Source organism: Phyllostomus hastatus, unplaced genomic scaffold (assembly GCF_019186645.2).
Source record: "Phyllostomus hastatus isolate PE091 unplaced genomic scaffold, TTU_PhHast_1.1 phas_scaffold_555, whole genome shotgun sequence".
Lineage (NCBI taxonomy): Eukaryota > Metazoa > Chordata > Mammalia > Chiroptera > Phyllostomidae > Phyllostomus > Phyllostomus hastatus.
The window spans coordinates 12167521-12181216 of NW_025334036.1; the positions used below are offsets into that span (position 1 = coordinate 12167521).

The 13696-nt window shown below is 45.3% G+C and overlaps 1 protein-coding gene across 1 annotated transcript; it reads left to right on the forward strand.

The window, feature by feature from the left end:
* The first annotated feature begins 1966 nt into the window (after positions 1–1966).
* Positions 1967–3524, forward strand: MKRN3 (makorin ring finger protein 3). Its single transcript, XM_045824733.1, is given in 2 exon segments — positions 1967–3439; positions 3441–3524. Coding segments are annotated over 2 exon segments (1557 nt in total).
* The last annotated feature ends 10172 nt before the right edge of the window (positions 3525–13696 follow it).

Consider the following 13696-nt stretch of genomic DNA (forward strand, 5'->3'; position numbering starts at 1 on the left):
CTGATGTCCTTGCTAAATGGATTTATTAAACCTAATATTTTTACCAATACGGTATTTTCATTTTTGCTCTCTTTCATTAAAAATTCATTTCCAATTTTAACATCTTTTCTTTGCCTGCCTTTTTGTACTAAAAACGACTTGCAATAATAAATACAGGACTTTTTGCCTTACTATTTTTTTTCAGGCAGAAAGCTTTAAAAGCTTCCATTTAAAGAATTGTTTTTAACTACAGATGAATTTATCCAACAGATCAATATGTATGTTTCTTATTTCTGCTCCTGTCATTTTTATTAATAAATGTATTTCTAGAAATATGACCATTTCATATAAAATTTAAGGTTTAATAGTCTAACCTCATTCCTGATGTTCTTTTATGATTTTTAATGTGTCATTAATGTAGCGATGACACCACTTTTTAAATTTCTGATCCTGGTTATTTGTGCCTTATTCATTTTTCTTGATAAATTTCACCAGAAATTTCAATAATCATTTCAAAGGATTTTGTCTGATTCAATCCCCTTACTTCACGTTTGTTTTCCTTTAATTAATTTCCTAACTTTATTATTTGCTTCAATCTGATTTATGTGCTATATCCAGACTTTCTCTCATTTTAAAATATAAATTTAGGATATAAAATTCATTCTAAAAAGCTTGTTTTTAGCAAACAACATTCTGTACTATATAAAATGAAGATACATCATACCAGATATCTTCTTGGAAAAATGGTAAGTTCAATCTTTAAAAATCTATCAGTGCAAATAATCACATTAAGAGAATAAAGAGAAAACACACGATAATATCTCAAAAATATTCAGAAAACTACCTGGTAAAATTCAGGATATATTCATGATCATTACCCTTAACAAAGTAGACATATAAAATATTTTTTACTAAACTTATTAAATGTATCTACAAAATGACGAAAAGCTCGCAGGTGGAAATTAAAAAGCACCACTTGTGAGCTGATGGTAGCGAATATGCTGTGAAAGGCCGTCCTACCACAATGCAGCACAAACCCCGGTGGAAAGAAAGCAAGGGAAACAAAGGGGAGCCACGACTTAAACCAGCAAGAGAAAAATAAAAGCCTGGGTCACACAGAGAACAGTGGCTTATTAAGTCAGCATCAGGAACGAAAGAAGCCTGCAGCTTTTGCATAATGGAGAAAGGGGACTATCAGAAATCCCAATAAATTGAGACGCCAGAAAGGCACAAAAAATGGACTCAGATCAAAGGTTCTCCCTGCTCATGCCTCGTTGACCAAAAGCATTCTCAACGGAAGCCCCTATGAATTTCCAGAAAATAAAGACCAGAACGAATTTTGTCAATAAAACGAAATGATTAAAGGTTCCGTCAGTGACAGTCATGGGGCAAAAAAAAATAAAAAATAAAAAGCCCCACAGACATAATATGAACAGTAAAGTAATTCATAAAATTCACGTGAAATGTTTCAGAAACAAGGTGCACTTTTCAACATCGGAGGGAGAAACGATGGTTATGATTCAATGATTTTTAAAACAGACAAATATATCCGAACGAACAATCAAATGCAATGTGTCTGCGTGAATAGCAGAGGAGATTAAATTAAAACCTCAAAAAGTGATGATTACATCCTCCGGACGAGCCCACGTGCAGCGCGGCTGCGGCGGCAGAGGCCAGGAGACAGGCGACAGGCAGGGAGTCCGCCTGCCGGGAACAAAGGAGGCACGAGGTCTGTGTTCCCGCGATACGATTTTTCAGTTCGCGCGGACCGGGTTGGAAACTGTCGGTGCACCCACCGGAAGTGTCCGGCTTGGCTGCCGGGAGGAGAAAGAGGTAGGAACCAATAGTAACAGGAAGTGGGGGTAACACGGAACGAAAAAAAGTGAGCACCTCCCAGTAAAGAGCACCGTGCCGGCTCCTGGCCTCGAGCCCGAAAAGAAGCGATACTGGGGCGGTTCTGGCGCCGTTTTGGGGGGTAAAAGGTGCAATGGAAGAGCCTGCAGCTCCCGAAGAACCCCAGGAAGCAGCCGGTGCCGCAGGAGGTGCCCAGGAAGCAGGTGAGGGTGCTCCGAGGCCCAGCCACCGGACACGCCCGGTTACCCGGCATCCCACGGCTGCAGGCCCGGCCCCCTTCCGCACGGCACGTCTCAGGCCTGCCTATGCTTCCGGGGGCGGGGCTGTGCCCAGGTTTCTGCCCGGCCCGCGCCGCAGTGGCAGCTGGACAAAGCAAGTCGTCTGCAGGTATTATCTGCATGGGCTGTGCAAGGAGGGGGAGAACTGTCGCTACTCCCACGACCTTTCGGGCCGGCAGGAGGCCAGGGAGGGCCGCGGGTCGCCGCCTGGGGCCTCCGCAGAGCCAGGCCCCAGCGCGGCTGCGCAGGACGAGCCCCTGCCTCAGGAAGTGGCGTGCGCCCCTCCTGCGTCCTCACGCTCCTTGCCTGCGATTGGCTCGGCTGCTGAAGGGGGCTTCTTTGAAGCCGAGAGCGAAGGCGCAGGCCTGGAAGCTGCGCAGGGAGCGGGTGCGGAAGGCTGGGCGGGCGCGGCGGCGGCGGCGGCAAGCTGGGCGGATGCCGTTGAGTTTGTTCCCGGGCAGCCTTACCGGGGCCGGGGAACCGTTTTTGCCCCCGAAGCTGCTCCGCAGAGCTCGGTGCCTGAGTGGGAGTACGTTGCTCTGGGCACGGGGACGCAGCTTTGCCGCGATGCTGCCATGGGGCAGTGCTTTCGTGGGGAGAGCTGTGCGTATCTCCACGGAGAGATATGCGACTTGTGTGGGCGGCAGGTCTTGCACCCGATGGATGCTGACCAGCGGGCAGACCACATAAGAGCCTGCATTGAAATGCACGAAAGAGATATGGAACACTCGTTTGCCGTGCAGCGCAGCAAGGACAAAGTGTGTGGCATCTGCATGGAGGTTATCTATGAGAAAGCCAACCCCAATGACTGCCGCTTTGGCATCCTCTCCAACTGCAACCACTCCTTCTGTCTTAAGTGCATCCGCAGGTGGAGGACTGCCAGAGAGTTTAGGAACAGGCTTATCAAATCCTGCCCGGAGTGCAGGGTCACCTCCAACCTTGTCATTCCCAGTGAGTTCTGGGTGGAGGAGGAACAAGAGAAGGAGGAACTTATTCGGAAGTACAAGGCGACCCTGAGAACCAAGACCTGCAGGTATCATATTCCAGGCAGGGGTTGCTGTCCCTTTGGAGCGACCTGTCTTTACAAGCATGCAGATCCTGAGGGCCAGGGAGAGGAGGAGGAGGAGGAGGAGGAGGAGCCTGAGAGGCAGGGGAATGGGGCAGCCGGCGGTCACCCCAGGAGACCTTCGGAGCCTGAGCAGGTGGGAGAGGGCCGCATGCTCTTTCAAAGCAGTAAAAAAGAGCTTGTCATGCTTTGGCTGGCCAGTCTGTTGTTGTTTAAGTGTTTTTTTTCACTGGGAGATAAGGAGCTTTCCTCAGACACCCAAGTGGGACTTGCTCCATGGGGCGCTGGGAAAATATACCCGCTTGAGTCTGTGGCATTTCGCTGTGGCATGTGGTGTAGTGTGCTGAGGCTCTGTCATCGGCCGTTGCCTGTTCCCTGTTTATAGACACATCTACCATGTACGGCAGCTGTCGGAGCCATTTCTATAGATCATCCATCCGTTTTCTTGCCCATCCCCATTTCTCTCCCCCTAGGAGTGTGGTGTGTCACAAAAGTCACAAAACGTTTTTAAAGTTGTTGTTTGGTGAAATGCATCATTGCTGTCAGTTTATGGTTTATTTTGTCATCTCTGTTTTCAACAGGATTGACTCAGTTCTAGTCTAGTGTTTACAGGATTTCCACACTCATTTTGAAGCCCCTCAAGAGTAAATGGGACAGGGTGAAGGGAGAAGTCTTAACTGAACGAGGAAGTTTTTGCTGCTACAGCTTTAAGAAATGGACCCTCGGGGGGCCTTGTGCGTGCAGCTGCTCGTCTCCGCTGTTTACATGTCTGTTCCTTCCCCGATTCCTTTCAAGTGCACTTTTTAACTTGTGGTGACCTCGTGCGTTTGTGTTTTACTTGACCAGAACCAGGTGTATATGTTTACATGTTTTCATCCTGCTTAACTTGATGTGAAATTATATGTGGAAGTATATATTTAAGAATTATATATAAGCATATATGCGTATCAGTGAGTATAAAAGTTATTTATCTGAAAACATATATAAAGGACGTATATATCTCGTAATGCAGTGTACTGTGTGTGTAATCAAATAAATACAGAACTGGATGCTAAAGGTCAAAGGCTGGCAGCATTCACTTTTGTGTGAGTGTGAGATGAATGGATAATTCGTCGGTTCCTTTCCCAGGCTACCGGGATTTGCCTTTAATGAAAAAGGGTGTTCAAGTGGATCTGGCCAAATATGGCACAGACCTTAAAGGGCTTACCAAGTAGGACACTGGCGATTTCCCTGACGGCATTAACAGCTCACCCTGCTGTTGTAAGTGCAGAAGTGTGTGTGTGTGTGTGTGTGTGTGTGTGTGTGTGTGGGGGGGCCCACAGCATGATTCCGGGCTCCATGCCTTGCATTCGGTATTCTCAGTCATCGCTAGACCATCCACACAATGGGCTTTTGACAAGAGTTTTCTGCATGGACGTGAAAAGATCATGAAAGAAAAATAAAAATGTTGAAACTAGTCAGAATACAAGGATGGAAAGGCAAAAGCCTGAAACCTAGAAAGAACTGAAAACTAAACACAGTAGCGATGCAGAAAAGTTTATAACACAAACAAACACACCATAACTAGGTTAAGTACAAGGGATTTAAAATAGCAGTGAAATATTTTTCAGTCTTGATGATAATTAAAATGAAATTATATGCTATTTAAAATACACATCTGAAATACCAGAATACAGAAACACTAAGAGTGATAATATGGAAAAATTAATCAGGCAGGTTCTATGACTTCTCAGTAGAATGCATATGCAGGGTAAATGCATTGTCAGATAAATAGGATGACACATAAACATTAAGTTGTAATTTACCAGGAAGATAAAGCTATTCCAGTTTTGTATTTTGTTCACTTAGCATCAGATATACAAATAAATAATTGATAAGTATAGAAAATACAAAACCCGAGTGACAGATTTTAATACATCTTTTGTATAATGGAACAAGGAAAGAATGTGAGCTAAACAGCCCAGTTTTAACAGTTTCATGGGCCTGTATGAAATGCTGTGTGAATTCATTGAAGAGTGCTCTTCTCTGGGCTAAGATAGCTGAAAATACATTGGAGGCCTGCTGACTGTCTAACAGTGTATTTGCAGAGTTTCTACCCTGTACTGAGCACTCTGCAAAGCACGAATTTAATTTTTAGAACCAGCTAACTATAATTTCCCGTGTAATCCTGATGAGGTACATAAGTAGAGAGGTTAAATTACTTGCCGGTATCGCTGTGGCCTATGGATATAAATCAGTGGGACAGTGAATGGAACTCGGTATGTGTTTAGGTCACAGTCACGGTGGTCCCACATATACACGCTCAGCAGAGGGGTGGACACAACCAGCTCCTACAGAGTGTGGGAGCCTCGGGGCATTATCGGTTGGCTGTCAGGCTCAGTGTTTCTGGGTCCCCTTCTCAGGATATGCCTCGGCCTCTCCTATTTTGTACACTGCCTCCCCTCGCTACCTGATTCCTGATTCTACGTGGAAGGATCTCCTCCTGCTTTCATTGGGGTCATTGCCATAGTCCTTCCCTCCTGATTCCTCTTATTCAAAGAGTTCATCCATCAGGAGGGCCTGGATGCCTCCAGACATACATCTACCTCCAAGGTCATCCCAAAAACACAGGGTCAGGAGAGCTTACATGACCAAACCACCCAAGAACAGGACAAGGTGGGGCCACTCAAGATGCACTGACACTAAAGGCTCAGTGAGCTCCCAGTGCTGGCTAAGCTGTCAAAGAGGGATTTTTTTTTTTAGATTTTATTTATTTTTAGAGAGAAGGGAAGGGAGGGAGAAAGAGAGGGAGAGAAACATCAATGTGTGGTTGCCTCTCATGTGGCTCCCACTGGGGACCTGGCCTGCAACCCAGGCATGTGCCTTGAGTGGGAATCGAACCAGTGACCCTTTGGTTCACAGCTGGTGCCTCATCCACTGAGCTATGCCAGCCAGGGCCAAAGAGGGATTTTTAAGCTGCACATGGGAGGCTCTGAACACCGTCCTGACATGCACTACCTAATGTACAATGGCACAGTTCAATTCAAATAGGATTTTGCGCCAGACAGTGGTGATAAAGTTCAGGGGACTCAGTGAGATGAGGGTTAGTAAAGGAGATAAAACATTTGGGCAACGGGAAAAGGGTAGTTTGAATCCTGCCTCAGCCCCTTACCAGCCATGCATTCCAGAGCAAGTTAGTTTAATTTTCCACACTTCAGTTTCTTTATGTGAGAAATGGGTACAACAGCACATACTTTGCAGGGCTGTTGTGAACATCAGGTATAATTGGGCAAGGAGCGTGAGTCACGTGGTATTTTTTAAATGGCAGCGATAAACGTGAGATTGATGTGTGTTTGTGGACCTGAACAGAGCTTACACAAGAATTAATACTCAATTTTTCTCTTTGGGAATCTTTGCAACTTGAAGGAAGGTAGTATTATTTTTTTTTTCATTAAAAGGGGGCTCATAACCTTTATAGTCATAATTTCAAAGAGACCAAGTATTTTTTTTTTCCCAGCAAAAGTTATTCAGGTAAAACTGAAAATGCTCTTCTAATCGTGGAGATATAAACAATAGAAATGTATTATTTGGGATGGATGCCTGCCTGAGTAAAATAAGAAATAAGGTGAAACTTAAAAATAGGATATACCCTATCCCTCATCAGCTCATTCAGAAAGAGGTCGGATAACCGGGAAGTCACCGAGAAAGAACTGGGAAATGCGTCCGCAGTGCCGGCGGTGAAGACCCCCGCTCCGCTCGGCAGCGGCAGCCCTGTTGGAGCGGGGAACAAAGGAGCGCTCGCTCCGCACACAAAGGCCGGGTCTGCGGGCGATATGCACCCTGTGTGTGCGGCCCCTCCCCCACAGGGACCCCGGACTCGGTCCGGGGTCTGTCCGGAAGGTTTGATTCCAGCCTCGCGAAAAAGCAAGTCTGCTCTGCCCGCCTTTCGTGTGTCTGAAGTTGGCGGGTGTACAGACTTGCAAAGATGCTAACACTTCACCCGGTGCCCCTTTCCCCTCTGAGATGATTGTCCCCCGTCACTGAATCCGTTTGCCGAACTTCCGCGGCATAAAAGGGGAAACGTTTCCAGTTCGTAATCGATGCCCATAAGCTGCTCTGTTTTGCACTGTTTGTAAACAGCTTGTGGGGATGGTCCATTTCCACAGCGGATGCCGAACCACAGTCTCGGCGTGGAATAGGTTTGGGCGTGGGTGGCAAAAGGGGTATTTGGAAAATGACCCAGCGCTAGTGCAGAAAAAGTGAATTAGTACTGGTCAGAATTTTTGCCGTGAAAATATACAGCATGTCACATCCAGTATCGAATGGGCACTAATAAAAAATAATGGTATTGGATCACAATGGAACTGTCAAATAAATTGAGAAATTAATGAGTCGTATAGGTAACATTCTCTGATGTCAGTGCGAGAAAATAAGCCACTCGCACGTGAAAATTTCTTTAAGTGTCTCAAAAATAATTTGAGGGAAGAGTGAATCCAAATCATTTAGCAGGACAGAGTAATTTAAAATTATACATACCATGCTCTATAGGGTAGTACTGAATCTGTGCTCAAAGTAAAGCTAATTTTAAACACTAATATAATATACACTGTAGAGAAAGGCAAATTGCATAATAAAATAGGTAACCAAATCTGTAAACTTTAAAGAAACAACATACATGCAAACATAACACACATAATCAGAAATAATTAAGAAAGATTAAAGCAAAAATTACTGGGTTAGAAAATGGGAAAAGAAAAACTGCTTCTTTGGAAAACAATCAATAAACATAAATTGTGAAGTTGATCAAAACTTAAAGGAGAAAGCTTACAGTCTGTAAGGAAGAAATAGGGCCTCCTTTTGAGTGTGGGCGGCAGTCCTGAGAGTTCACACAGGATGCACAGGTGTCTGGCGGTTGGCTCCCTCTTTTCAGACAGCCGCCTGGAAGCGGATTCGAAGCTCCAGCACACAGTCAGCCAACACACCGTCAGCGTTGCGAGTGGTCTGTTGTCAGCCAGCCCACTGCCGTGAGCTCCGGTCACGGAGCCGTCTCGCTCTCATGGTCCGTCTCTCATGGTCCGGTCCATCTCGCTCTCATGCCCCAGCCCCTGTCATTTAATTCTGGACATCTCAGAACTTTTCTCCTTTGACCTTCCTCCATTTCCCTCCTCCCCCCAACTTGCCCCCCGGAAGCCACCGATGTGTTGTCTATTTCTGTGAGTTTTGGTTTTGTAGATTGCATGTATGAATGAGATCATGCGGTGCTTGCCTCTCTCTAACGTATTTCACTTGGTGTAAGGCCTCAAGGGTCATTCATGGCTTTACAAATTGCAGGGGAGCCCCGCATTTTTTATGGCTTAATACTGTTTCATTGTGCGACGTAATGTATGCCAAAGTGTAACCAGTGCACACACGATCAAATTTATGCAAAATGTTGCAAAGACATCAAAATAAATATTAGAGAGAAATCAGAATAAAAATATCTCTGCACTTTTATCTTTTTTTAGTAAGGCACAGGAAACTAATCAGATCTGCTCAGATCAGGCACAAACAGGTAGATCCCCTCTCTTTACTGACAGTTAAAATTATTTTGATAATGCATTGCATACAAAACCAAAAAAATGAGACAGAAATTTCAGCGAGAAGGTGATAGAATACTGCCTGTTGAAAATCTAAAACTATCTGGCAAACTTCAAAAAGTGAAAATCAGTAAGGTGCTAAGAAAATCATGTATAAAACAACAATCATGTAGGAAATGTGATGAAGACCTACTTGTTACGGAAACAGTAATTTAAAGTGCATAGGAATAAACTTTAAAACCTGAAAAAATGAAACACATCAAGTGTTGTTATTTCATTGCAGTGTAATTCGGTGTGCCATGTTTGTGTCAAGTGTATGAAATTGCGACTCAGCACTTGCACACGCTGCGTCGTGATCGCCACAGTCAGCCCAGTTGCCTGGCCTCACCGTTCGAAGTCAGTGTGATGTTAACCGCCATCCCCATGTTGTCTGTTAGGTCCGTGAAGTACTTGCCTTGACATTGGGACTCTGCCCTTTCCACCCCCCTCGCTCATTTATGCGTCTCCCAACCCTCTTTCCCCCTGGCAGCCGATCTGTCCTCTGTATCTGTGAGTCTGGCCTTGTTTTGTTTTTGAAGATTCCACGTGTAAGTGAAATTGTACGGTATTTGTCGCTCTCTGCCTGGCTTATCTCACTTAGCAAAACACACTCGAGTTTCATCCATATGAACAAGGACAAGATTTGATTTTTTTTTTATGACTGAGTAGTATTCCACCGTATATATGTATCCATTCCTCTATCACTGGATATTTAGGTTGTTTTCATCTTGGCTATTGTAAATGACCAGGGAACATAGAGGTGCTATACAATGGACCCCTAAAATGGGGGTTAGGGCACCAACAACCCCAAGCAGTCAAAAAATACTTGTATAACTTTTGATTCCCCAAAACTTCAGTCATCCTTGAGATCTGCTGGGGATTGGTTCCAGGACCCCCTGCAGATACCAAAAATCCACAGATGCTCAAATCCCTTATATGAAATGGTGTAGAATGCTGTATCCCTACGTCTGTGGGTTTCCAGCAGCAGGTGGAAGGTGCTGTTTTCATTCTGTAGTTGCTTGAAACCACGAATGTGAAACCTGGGGATACGGAGGGCCAACTGTACATTTATTAATAAAAACCCACATATAAGTAGATGCATACAGTGAAAACCTTTGTTCTTCAGAGTCAATTGTGCATTTTTGAATTAGTGTTTTATTGTTATTTTTTAATCCTTACCCGAGGGTGTGTTCACTGACCTTAGTGAGAGAAGCATCAATCAATTGCCTCCCAAAGGCACCCCAACTGGGGGTTGAACCTGCAACCATCAGAGCCACCTGGCCAGGGCTGAATTCGTGTTTTGATTTTCTTCTTTTTTTTAAAAAAAGGATTTTATTCATTTTTAGAGAAGGGAAAGGAGGTAGAGAGAGAGAGGGAGAGAGACATCACTGTGTGGTTGCCTCTCGCACCCTCACTGGGGACCTGGCCTGCAACCCAGGCATGTGCCCTGACCAGGAATCGAACCAGCGACCCTTTGGTTTGCAGGCCCGTGCTCAATCCACTGAGCCACACCAGCCAGAACTAATTTTCTTCTTCATGTAGATACCCAGAAGTGGAATTGCTGGATCATATAATAGTTTTAATTTTGTGAGGAACATCCATATTGCTTTTCAGAGTGCCTGGACCAGTTTACAGTCCCTCTAACAGTGGACAAGGGTTTCCCCTGCTCCACCTCCTTGCCAATTGTTATGTTCCTTGTCTTTTGGTAATAGCTGTTCTGACCCGTGTGAGGTGATCGCTCACTGTGGTTTTAATTTGCATTTCCCTGATGATTAGGGACATTGGGCATCTTTTCATATGTCTATTGGGCCTCTGTATGTCCTCTTCAGAGATGTGTCTGTTCGGGTCCTCCACCCATATTTTAATTGGATTGTTTGGGGTTTTTTTGGTGTTGAGTAATGTGAGCTATTTATACATTTTGGATATTAACCCTCTATTGCGTGTATCACTAGCAAATACCTTCTTGGTTCAGTTGGTTGCTTTTTTGTTTGTTTGTTTTTTTCATTTCACTGATGGTTTCCTTTGCTGTTTTATTTTTTCTTTTGTTTCCCTTGCCTGAGAAGATATATCAGAAAAAATATTGCTAGGAGAAATGTCAGAGATTTTACTGCGTATGCTTTCTTTGTAGGATTTTTATGGTTTTAAGTCTTACATTTAAGCCTTTAATCCATTTTGAGTTATTCCTGTATATTGTATAAAAAGGTGGTTGAATTTTATATTTTGCATGTACTTGTCCAGTCTTCTCAGCACAACTCATTTTTTTAAAAGAGTTTATTTATTTATTTTTAGAGAGAAGGGAAGGGAAGGATAAAGAGAGAGAGAGAGAAACATCCGTGTGTGGTTGCCTCTCACACATCCCCTACTGGGGACCTGGCCTGCAACCCAGGCATGTGCCCTGACTGGGAATCGAACCAGCGACCCTTTGGTTTGCAGGCTGGTCCTGAATCCACTGAGCCACACCAGCCAGGGCTCGGCATCAGTTATTGAATAGGCTGTCTGTACCTCGTTGTATACTGTTGCTTTCTCTGTCATAAACAAAACAGAACCAGGGTCATAGGCACAGAGAACAGACTGATGGTTGCCAGAAGGGAGAGGAGTTGGGGTTCTGGGTGAAAAAGGTGAGGGATTGAGAAGTACAGACTGGTTACAGAGCAGTCACAGGGATGTAAAGTATGGCACAGGGAATACAGTCCATAATATTGTAATAACTGTGTATGATGCCAGGTGGGTACTAGAATTATCAGGGGATCACTTTGTAAATTATATAATTTTCCAGGCACTATGCTGTATACCACAGGTGGCAAACACGAGGCCTGTGGGCTGAATGGGGCCCTCCACCTTGTTTTATCTGGCCTGGCACTTTGTTTCTACCCGGTGGCAGCGCCCAGCTCCTTGCTCCTAGTTAAGGAGTAGTTATACAGTCCTAACATTATACTCAGCACTTTGAAGGCAACCACGAGGCTGATGTGGCCCCCGATGAAAATGAGTTTGACACCCCTGCTGTATACCTACACCTGAAACTAATATAATATTGGATGTCAACTGTAATTGGAAAAAAAAAAAGGCTCTCAGATCCTGGATTTTACAGGCCTCGGCCAAGAGGTGTTTGGCTCTGACCATGTTCTGCTCTTCCAGGCTGGGGGAAACTGGCCCCAGTGGTCACTCAGAGACCACCAGGGTCTCCACAATTGTAAGGAGGGGCCATCACCTCATTTTCTACAGGCCATCCAGCCTCTGCTGTGAGCCTTGTGGATGAGACTGCCCAGAACCGTGGGGGCATGACCCTAACCTGACAGCCCTGGGGTGTGACCCCGCCTGGTAGAGCTGCGTGGAGGGGACCATGGCCCCAGCGTCCAGAAAGCAGGGCAGAGGACCAAAGGGATCCCTCCCAAAGCTTAGGATGTGGGGGTGGCCTTGTTGGGAACTGGACTTGCTTGGGAACTTCCTCTTTCCCATCTCCCCCTTTTGGAATGGGAGCTCGTGTGCCCTTTGCACCTGTCTCCCTGTTGCAGTTTGGGGAGAACATAACCTCTTTTGGTTTCCTAGGCTCAGGGGGGAGGATGGGTAGTGCTCAAGTTTCTTCCATAGCTCATTTAGATGATACATAGATGGCCATTTGGACTTGAGATATCGGAGCTGACAGTGCAAAGAGTTAAGACTTCGGGGGCTGTTGGAGAGAATGAGTGTATTTTGCGTGTGAGAATTTTAAGGGTTGGGGTAGAATCCTGTGTACTAACTGTTTGTATCCCCCTCCCCAAATTCATATTGAAGAAGCCCTAATCCCCAGTGTCATGGGACCTGGAGGTGTGGGACCTTTGGGAGGTCATTTGATTATGGGAGAGGAGCGCTCATGAATGGGATTAGTGCCCTGAGAAGAAGAGACAGGAGAGAGGTGCCCCCTCTGTCCTCACCACATGCAGACACAGCTAGATTGGGGGCCCCTGACCTCAGACCCCCACCTCCAAAACTGGAAGAAGTGAAAGTGTGTTGTTTAAGCCCCAGTTGGTGGTGTTCTGTGAAGAGTAGTACCAACAGCCCTGGCTGGTGTGGCTCAGTGGATTGAGCACAGGCTGTGAACCAAAGGGTCGCTAGTTCGATCCCTGGTCAGGGCACATGCCTGGGTTGCAGGCCAGGTCCCCAGTGGGGGCCACGTGAGAGGGAACTACACATTCATGATTCTATCCCCCTCTTTCTCCCTCTCTCCCCCTCTCTCTAAAAGTAAATAAATAAAATCCTTTAAAAAAAAGAGCAGCTCAAACAGACTGAGACAAGTAAAAATAGATCACATGTAGCTAATAAATATAAACAAATAAAACTGTTGTGAAAACCCACATGAAAAAGCCAGTGGAACCTGAGTGTTTTAGAATGGAAAAATAATCCACCCTTGAACCCTACCAGATCTTAGGACATAACATCATGTGTCAGCGATATAGAGAGTGAGGTACTGGCACATGACCTGAGAGAGAAAAAATGTACGTAAAAAGGCCTGTAAATGGACACAGGTGCACACGAGAATTGAGTTTGTGATAAAGATTATAGTGAAAATAACGGGCTGTTCAATAAAACACTCTGGGTGAAGTCAGGAGTCATCTTGAGAACTATCATGGAGTGGCCCCGGCCTCCCCATGTCCAACTGCACGCCATATAAATTCCATGTGCATCGAGATTTCAAATGAAAACATGAAACCAAAAACGTGCAGAAACAGCACAGGATACATTTTTCACTTAAAGTCATACAGTCAGAAAGGCCTTTCTGTGACGTGATTGACAGGAGCCTTGAAGGATATCTTGACCGTAACTGTAGCAGCCGTGTGGAGCTGGTTCTGTTCCAGCCTGTGTCACCTCCCTTAGTCCTTTCCACCGCCTGAGAGGTGAGGACCGTTCTCGTCTCCTCACAGCAGCTCTGAGCACCCCGGCTCAGGCAG